Source organism: Artemia sp. Qi Xiang Cuo, chromosome 5, assembly GCF_049724085.1.
Source record: "Artemia sp. Qi Xiang Cuo chromosome 5, ASM4972408v1, whole genome shotgun sequence".
NCBI lineage: Eukaryota > Metazoa > Arthropoda > Branchiopoda > Anostraca > Artemiidae > Artemia > Artemia sp. Qi Xiang Cuo.
The window spans coordinates 18,449,357-18,458,694 of NC_142798.1; the positions used below are offsets into that span (position 1 = coordinate 18,449,357).

Sequence of the window (9,338 nt, forward strand, 5' to 3'; positions counted from 1 at the left end):
TCTCCTAGGTACCTTCCCCCCCTAAACCTCAAAAAACAACAGTTTAAGTATTGTAAACACACTGAGAAATCATGCTTTGCAATTAATTTAGATAGCAAATACCCGTTTGATGGGTCTCTATGTCTGGTTTCCTTGTACAGTCTATAGTGCTGGGTTAGATAACTGGATGGGGCTATGCTGGAAGTGACCCTGAAAATTCAGAATTTTGGGTAAATTTTGGATTCACAGATAATTGAGATAGCTAATAAATAGAATTGTCTTTGAGAAGTATATTTTCATCCTGAATCATAATATAACATTTGTTTCCACTGAAAATTTCTATTTCCCATCCCCTCTCTTGTGATGGTAATATATAGCCTACTCTGAACAATTTAGTATTGTCTTGTACTTATGTATTATACAGAACACACTTGAGAAGTTTGCTCTGTATGATCTGACAAAAACCAGATTAGCTCTCTGTATTTGGAGACAATTAGGGTAAAAGACTTCATTTTTGGAAAGACCTCTTTTCTTTGGCATTCCAAAAAAATAGAGATGGGCTTTTGGACTGCCCCTATTTTACTACAGACCTGTAAAGACCCAATCACCTAAGTGTAGACCTAATCATCTCTCACTGGAGCCAGCCCAATGGGATTAATTTGTCATCATAAATTCAAAATATGGTCTCTGTTTTGACAAGCAATTGGAAAGAAAAAAAGTATATTTGATATTTGTACAAAATAAATATTAATCAATAAAAGTTGCAATTTTAGAATCAGAAGACAATCAGCTTTCTGTTAAAATGTGAATAAAAATGAAAGAATATATACATAAAAACAGGATAATTGGTATTTCCAAAAAGACGTCCCTGTAGGTAAGTCAATAAACTAATAATTTCAAGAGTTTGAAATTTGTTATTGTGTTTACAATATTTAAACTGTTGTTTATTGGAGTTTAAGGGGGAGGGAAAGGTACCTAGGTTAGGCTACATATTTAATATGTGTTATGCTTTATTCCTCTTTGGTAACAAGATGTGAGGGGTTCATGGTAAATTTGTAATGGGCCATATAATTTAGCTATGATGAAAGTGAAAACATCATTTGATGTTTTTATGCTCTTTCATAATTAATATAAGATACCTTTGGAGCCCCTTCAAGGTCTCAATATGTTATTTACAACATAATAAATTATTTTATTATGTAAGAGCATAAAAAAGGACATCAAATGATGTTTCACTTTCATCCTAGCTAAATTATAGTGCCACCTAGAAATTTACCTGGCAATTTTTTTTCACTAGCTATTTTTTTGAAATTTTTTTTTTACTTTTGGTTAGCCTACTATGGCCTATTTTGTCTTCTGGGGCCCCATTAAGGACTCAAAATAGAATTTCCCTCAGAAATGATTATTGAACTATGAAAGAGAATAAGAAAAGGCATTGTGTGATGTTTTCTACAGTGATTTAGGGTAAGACACCCAGTAGTTGGACACTTTAATCACTCTGAAAACTTTTTGACATTTAAACTACTCTAATTACTGTATTATACCACCTAGAAACTTAATTTTTGTATCAAAAAATTTCTGAAGAATTTCTGAACAAGTAGGTTACTAATTCAAATAGTTTCACTTGTACAGTTCCTCCTATTTTTGAATTTACTAACAAGTGACAATTCTGCCTAAACTTGGACATACAAACATCTCATTGTAAATTAGTTATTAAAATAGCCTAGTATAAAAGATTCTGTCCGAGAATAGGCAGGTGGCCGACTACTGGGTGTCTTACCCTAACTGTTGAGACATTGATTGGCTGTCAACATTACTTGGCATCTTGTCCTAGGCCATGGTTAGGAAGTAGGCCTATTCTAGGCTAAAACCCCATTTAAGCCTTTATTTTGGGCTGCAGATGAAAACTAAAGGTATTCTTTAGGCTTGGCTACATACCTGTCAAGTAGCCAAATTTAACACAACATAGGAAGCAGAAGAGGGTTAACATAGTAGCTTGACAATACCTTCCTGGAGTAGCCTATGTTTTTGGTCTTGGATTTGTAACTGAAAAATATATTTTCCTAACCTAAACCCTTTCCAAGATAGAAAAAAGTAGCTTGTCTACAATTTTATCATAACAATCTTCTATAAAAGTTTTGAATGCACTAGCCAGTATAAACTTACTTGTTGCTCCAAGTCTTCTGGTATCTCTGGCAATGTAGTTTGCAAATATTATTGACCTCATACTAGTTTTTCCTGAGCCACTTTTTCCCATCAGTAAAACTTTTTTCTTTTGCATCTTAACAAATCGTTTTAGGCAGATCTTTTTAAACTAACTTTGCTAGCCCACTAGCAACGTTCCTAAATTTTAAATTTACTGCTAATGTTTCAATTTTTCAACAGTTATCAGAGTTGCCAACTTTTAGGTCAATGAACATGTCCCTTGAGAATACAAAAATGTGTCCTTTTCAGCCAAATTATGTCCATATTTTGTCTATAATATGTCCATAATATGTCCATCTTGAAATCTCAGATACTAGTTTTTTACGACTTGTAAACCTCTTTCAAAGTGGTCAGTTAACATCGAATATAATGAAAAATAAAAGATTCATTTAGTTCAACCATAAAAAATGAACTGGTGTGAAAGCACAAAAGTCATAAAAACATGTAAACAGTAAAAAAACTAATTGTCGGAGCTTAAGACTCATCTTCCTTCGAGAGTTCCACTTAACAGGTATGTTTGACATGAGGGTCAGCATTTTCACTTCTTATGGTAGCTTTTTGCCATTCAGAGTATTTCTTACGCAGGTCATAAGGTACAATCCAGGAATCAAGCCACGTTGCGGAGTCCTAGGTAAGCTGGGTTGCCCTTCAATCAGGGGGGTTACATCCCCAAAGGCATAATTACTCGACCTTTGGACAATGCTGAACAAAATAGATGTCTACAAATTCCGATTGAATGCTGGTTTTTGGAACTGATAGACAAGGGGGGGTGCCCTCAAATCAGTTTTGACTTTTATAAAGGGCACTAAACTTCAATTAAATGAGCCCCATCTGGAGTTTATACGACTACCCATTCCATAAAACCTTATATGACCCTGGGGCATAACTTACAACCCTTGTCCCAGGGCTCTTATGGGTTGCGTAAACGCTGAGGGCATTGTCATATGTTCTTTGGACCATCTTTCACAAAATTTATGTTAGATGCATCTAGGGAAAGAATACGTGTGTGGAGGGGGTGGCTCCACCCCTCTCCGTCAAGGGAGGAGTTGAGAGACTTACTCCAAGGGTGGAACAGCCCTTATATTTCAAGAATCGCTCTTTAAAAATTAGATAAAAGGTCAGGCATTAGCGTAGAGAGGGGGGTATTGAGGAACGAGTGGCCCCCGTCATATACGGAATAACTTCTGTACGTTTTAAGTTTTAATGTCACTCCTTATTTTCGGTAGAAAAAACTAGTTTTTGTATTTATTTCTGATCGTTTTTTAGATAATCCCAGGAAATCCATCCCCTCTGTGGAAAAATTCCTCACGAAACATTTTTCTGTAGAAAGTGCTTCCCATGTAAAATTCTTCTGACAGAAAATTACACCCGGACAATTCCATCCCTACTGCGAATCCTTCCCTGAAAATTTTTTGCTTACGATTCTGCCTGAAAAATACTCCTTGCCATACTTTTATTTGAAGAAAAACTTGTATTCATTTAGTTTCTGATACCTGTTAAGGTCATTGGGAAATATCCCTGTTTGGAAAACACCCCCCCCCTGGAAAGTTTATCCCCCAGAAATTTTCCATGGAGGAATTTCTCCTGGTGATAATTCCCCCATGAAAATTTCTCCTGTGGAAAATCCCCCCCGCCAAAAAAAAACCCAAGAGAATTCCAACTCCGCTGAAAACTTCCCCCTGAGAGTTCCTTCAGAGTGTCTTTACACGTACAATGGGATCAACAACGAGAAAAAAGACAAATAACAAACATTCTGTATACAAATTCTGGTAAATACCCCCCATGTAAAGTTTCCCCCTCCGGAAACTTCTATCCCAATGGGAAATTCTCCCTATAGAAAATCCACCCCCAAAAGATCTCCTTCCTCCCTTGGAAAATGTTGGTATACTTCCCTATAACAAATACTATATGTAAACAATGGCAAATTGCATACCTTGCGGCCCTTCCTCTGGTGGTTCCGAGGGGTCATTTCATCTCCAAAGACATATCTATTGTACCTTTCAACCATAATGAACAAAATGGCTATCTCAAAATTTTGATCAGGCTAGTTGTCCTCCAATTTGTTGGTCACTTAAAAAGGATACTAGATCTTTTATTTTCGTTTGAACAAGCCCTCTTACGAAATTCTAGTACCATTGGTTTGAGATGATCACCTCTGGATAAAGCAACAACAACAAATAAACACGAATCCGTGATGCTTCTTCTGGCAAACATTATAAAATTTTATTTTTAAAGAAAAGAGCTTGGAACCTCTACAGTGGGGTTCTCTGATACGCTGAATCTGATGGCGTGATTTCCATTAATTTTTTTTTTACTTTTATGGGGTGTTTTTCACCTTTTTCGAAAATTTCGCAAATCTCCAAAGGCCCACTAATGGGTAACACTATACTTAAAAAATATTATATATTTGGAATCAGCACAATAAGTTAATTTTTTGGTATTTCTATTGATATCAAAATTGATTCCAGATCATCAAGAATCTAATTTTTTTTTCTTTTTGCTAACTTTTCATTTTCAGTTAGTAATACTTGATAAATAGATATATGTGTTTGCTTGACTATTGGAACCCAGAAGTGATTTTTAACTAAAAAGGTGCCTGCTTGTCTATTATCTTGACTGTAACGTAATAGCAAGGAGAAATTAAATCGTTTATGGATTAAAGAATACAAACTTTTAAAGAATTTCAAGAGTATTTGCAGATTATTGTCTATAGTAAAGAGCAAGCAAATCCGAAAAATAATAAAGTTTGTGAAAAAAATGACTTTTGTACGAATTTAGTAGAAAATAAGTATTTAAATAAATTTAGTGCTAGACAAGTAGGCTAGTTTTAATACTGATTTGATGAAAAATGACATTTTTTTTTACAAAAAATATATCCAGCGTGAAAATATTCTATTTTATGTCATAAATTTGCAAAATATGTCCTTTTTATGCAGTTCCTGGTAACGAACTGTAAGTAAGGAGCGAGTCGGTTCAGTCTTGATCTAGAGCTTATGGTGTAAAGAACTCTTTTTTGGATAAAACCCTGTTTTACACTGTGAGTAATTTCCCAGTGGACACTTATTTGAAGACTTTTTATAATCGGCTTATCTATGGTTTGTTTATTTTGACCACTGTGATTTCCCCTGGGAACAATTATTTTAGCTCAGTGTTGCCGATTGGAGGCTGCCAATAGAAGATTTTATTACACAAATCTTGTAAGCAATTATCAACCTTTTCTCAAGGTGCTTCGACAGTACCGCGTTGTTTTCGGGATGTCGACGGAAATGGAGGACAAATTATTCTTGAATACTGTGTTGAACTTCGTGAGCCGTAGTATGGAAAGAGGAGAAAAACTGGAGGGAATAATTGATACAGGCGTCGGCTTTTTCACACCAGAAGAAATTCTGAAAGCAAAAGAATCGCTCCATCAACTAATGCAGTTTACAACACGCTTTAAAACTCACGCAAAGGATGAAGAGAATTTTACGGACATTTGCAGATGGATTGACCAAGCTCAAGCCAAGAAGACCAAATTGCCGACCTTTGTTACTGATTCTCCCTGCTCAGTCTCAGCTACTAGTGAAGCTACTGTAGCGACCGTAGCTATTAAGGTGAATGAATTGTCTCGAGTTATTAAGAACCATTTTGCTATTAATCCCAACAAACCGATCGAATGACCAAGCGCTTAAAACCAGCCTGATAAGCCCTCCTATGCAATCGTACTGAAAAATCTGCCCGAGTCGCTTGATACCCCGAGTGCTAGGAAGAGGTTAGTAAATTCAGTATGTGCGGATACTAGTGACATATCTGAATTGCGGAAAGTCAAATCGGACTGGAAACTAGTGATTCGTTCGAAAAACACACCTGAATCCATTGTTGAGTCAATCAAGACCAACCAGCCGCAGATTTCTGCTGCCATAAAGAGCCCTAACTATATTGGTGCAGTGAAACGAGTCCTCTCTGATGCATCATCGGATGAGCTAACTGCATTGATCCCCAGAGCTACGAAGCCTGAACAGCTTAGCAGTTCCCGTACGTTCAAAGTATTTTTCAGCTGTCGATTGGATTGGGATAAATTTCTTAAGGACTTTGTGAAGATCTATTTCGAAAAATTTACCACTGAAGAATTCCGCTTCTTACCTTATCGCTGCAACCCGCGGCCTAACCAAGGTAACCTAGCGGCTGAGGACATCAATATCATTATCGGTTCTAGATGTGGTGCGCCTAACCACGTCTCCAAAAAGGACGATGCAGAAAAATGGGCTCGTGCTATGTTTTGCGTTTCCTGCAAGAAAGCGGGTCATACCTGCTATAGCGTGAAGTTTCCGGAAAACCAGCAAAAGGCAACTCATTAACATGATGAACAATGAAATCTCTAACATTTCACTACTTTCTTGGAATATAAACGGAAACTTTTCCAAGCGGTCTCTTGGGGTTGACCAGCTTGTGAATAATTACAATATGATATGCCTGCAAGAACATTTTATTACAGAGGCCGGCCTAAAACTACTAAATCTCAGGTCATCCTACTCAGCGTACTTCGCGCATGCAAAACATTCATCTCTGCGGGGCCGTCCGTCTAGCAGTATTGCCACGTTGGTTAGCAATCGTCTCGCGTGCGAAGTATACGAAAACAGTGACAATTTTCTTTCAACTAGACTGGATAACCTGCTAGTTATAAATGTGTACCTTCCAACTAATTACCGTGACGACAAATCTGATAGTGCTTTTGCTATAAGTGCTGCCAAACTAGCCCGCTGCCTTAAAAAAGCCGAGCGCGAGTCCCTTGAGTGCATAATAGTGGGTAACTTCAACTGTAATTTAGAAACTGATATTAGTGCCCAAAATAGTCGTTGTTGCATTCTAATAGGGGTACTTGAGAACCGCTTTACTATTCACCGGAAGAACCAGGACTTTTCGTATATCCACCAATCTGGTTCTACGTCCAATCTAGACCACATTGTTAGTTCTTGTTCTTTGCCAGTACGGGAGGTTCTTGTTCTTGCAAATAATTTAACTTTGGATCATTTCCAATTTCAATGCATTATCAGTAGACCCACCTCGTTTTCCGCTGCGAACAATTTGTCGGTATTTACTCAAAAATTGCAAGAGGTTCCGGTTTGGCGTACAAATGATAAAGAAAAGTTTCAAGATTCTTGTGATTTTGTTCTGTCAAAAATTTGCGTACCATTTGACCTACTTATGAAATTCTCTCATCGTGATGAAAGAGATGCGCGGCTACGTCTTAATATTTATTACGCCGAACTGACCCATGGTCTTCTGTTTGCCAAATCTCAGGGATTGCCCAAGTCTCGTGCCAGACAAAAAACTCAAGAAAAGGGATGGTCTTCTAACCCTTTGTTACAATTAGCATGCGACTGAGCTACCTTCTGGTACGGGACATAGTAAGAATGTGGTAGATCACAGTCAGGAGTAGTTAAAGAGATTAGAGTTGCATCGTAGGTTTGGTTTGGAAAGGAACTTGCTCGTCACCGTGCGCAGTTGAAATCCGAGCTTTCTGAAAAAGTAATTAAAAATCCTAATCTGTTATGGAAAATGTTTAACATCTTTAACATAGATAAACTTTTACCTTGATGAGTTTTTAGCCCCAAAAAAGGATCTTAACATTTCTGTTCAAGAAAAGCTTTCATCCCTCCTCTCATCAATTCCAGATACAGATTTCCTAGTTACCCAATCATAGGTGGCGTCCGCGATCCGGCGGTTGAAAAAGAAGAAGTCGGCTGGCATTGACCGTGTATCCGCCCTTCACCTTAGCCATTGCAGCCCAACTTTCATGGGACACCTAACTCTTCTCTTTTAGAAGATCTTCACCACTGTAATCGTATCATCGGCATTCAGTACTGGGTCGCTTAGGCCAGTCCCGAAGAAAGGAAATGTACTTCGGAATATGCTGCGTTCAGACCGATCACAGTAGCACCAACGCTTTGCAAAATCTTCGAACTTTTGGTCATTGATGGAATCCAGGAAAAATGCTGGACTCCCTTTTCCCAGTTTGGGTATCAGAGGGGTTTTTATTGCGGCCACGCCATTTCATCTTTGGCTTCAGTCTTGATTGACGCTGATGAATCAAAGGAGTCCATAGTTATAGGTCTAAATGACATCTGCCGTATCTACGACTTACTTCCCTATGACCAACTCATATGGGAAAGAGAGGTGTACAGAAGGACATCCTACTACCCATTAAAGACATGTGCGACCACCTACAGGCTGAACTCTTACTTCCTGGCCATGGTCGAGCCCTCACTGAATATACACCAGACGTGATGCTGTCCTACCGAGGGAATTTGGAGAATTTTTCCCGAGCCAGAGAAAAGAAAGCTCAGATCCGCCTTTTTTAAGTATGCGAAGTTCTTGTTGCGGCTCCCGCCGTGGACAAGAAATTCGCACCTTGTTAAAAATTTTAAAATTGCGGACACGACGGCAGCTATAATTGAACAAATTAAACGGTACAACGAGAAAGTTTCTTCCCACCCTAGGTAACGTTTGCTAAGACAGTAAATCGCTGTCCATTAATTTTGTTTGCACATCTCTTGTCATATTTAGTCTTTTTACCGTCTCTTCATATTTAGACTAGTTGATTGAGTCTCTTGATTTTGAATCGAAGTTATCAAGTATTTTGCTGTAGGTTAGGTTAGTTGAATTGAAGTTATCAATTACATTGCTTATGTTTCTTCAGTACTTGGGAGTTTAAAAAGTAAAATTTCTTACGTACCTGCAATGCAGTGTATCATTGAGTTTTTGTTTCTCGTCTTTATGTGTAATGTGTTGTAATTTGTTTTTTGCGTGTGTTTTTTCTTTTTTAGCGGTACTCCGTCTTTTGTACCTTATTTTGACGGGTAATAAATAAATAAATATAAAAAAAATAGTAACTGAAACTCTAAAAAACGAAATTTTGATACCAATAGATACATTAAAAGAATCAAATTTTTATGCTGATTTTAAATATATAAATTTTAGTCTTACCCATCCAAAGTTACGCGCCTGAGAAAATTTGCCTTATTTTTGAAAAAAGGAGAAAACGTCCCCTAAAAATCATATAATCTTAATGAAAATCATATCATCAGATTCAGCGTATCAGAGAACCCTACTGTAGCGGTTTCAAACTCCTATCTGCCAAAATGTGGAATTTTGCATGTTTTGCCAGAAGAAAG

General features: G+C 37.4%; 1 protein-coding gene across 1 annotated transcript in view; it reads right to left on the reverse strand.

Annotated features, from left to right (window-relative positions):
• Window positions 1–2,322, reverse strand: part of RagA-B (Ras-related GTP binding A/B) — a 56,876-nt gene extending 54,554 nt beyond the window's left edge. Inside the window, exon 1 of the mRNA XM_089089388.1 lies at window positions 2,146–2,322. Coding sequence (XP_088945514.1) covers window positions 2,146–2,260 — 115 coding nt within the window. The 5' untranslated portion in view covers window positions 2,261–2,322. The remainder of the gene's footprint in view (window positions 1–2,145) is intronic.
• Between the last annotated feature and the right edge of the window lie 7,016 nt (window positions 2,323–9,338).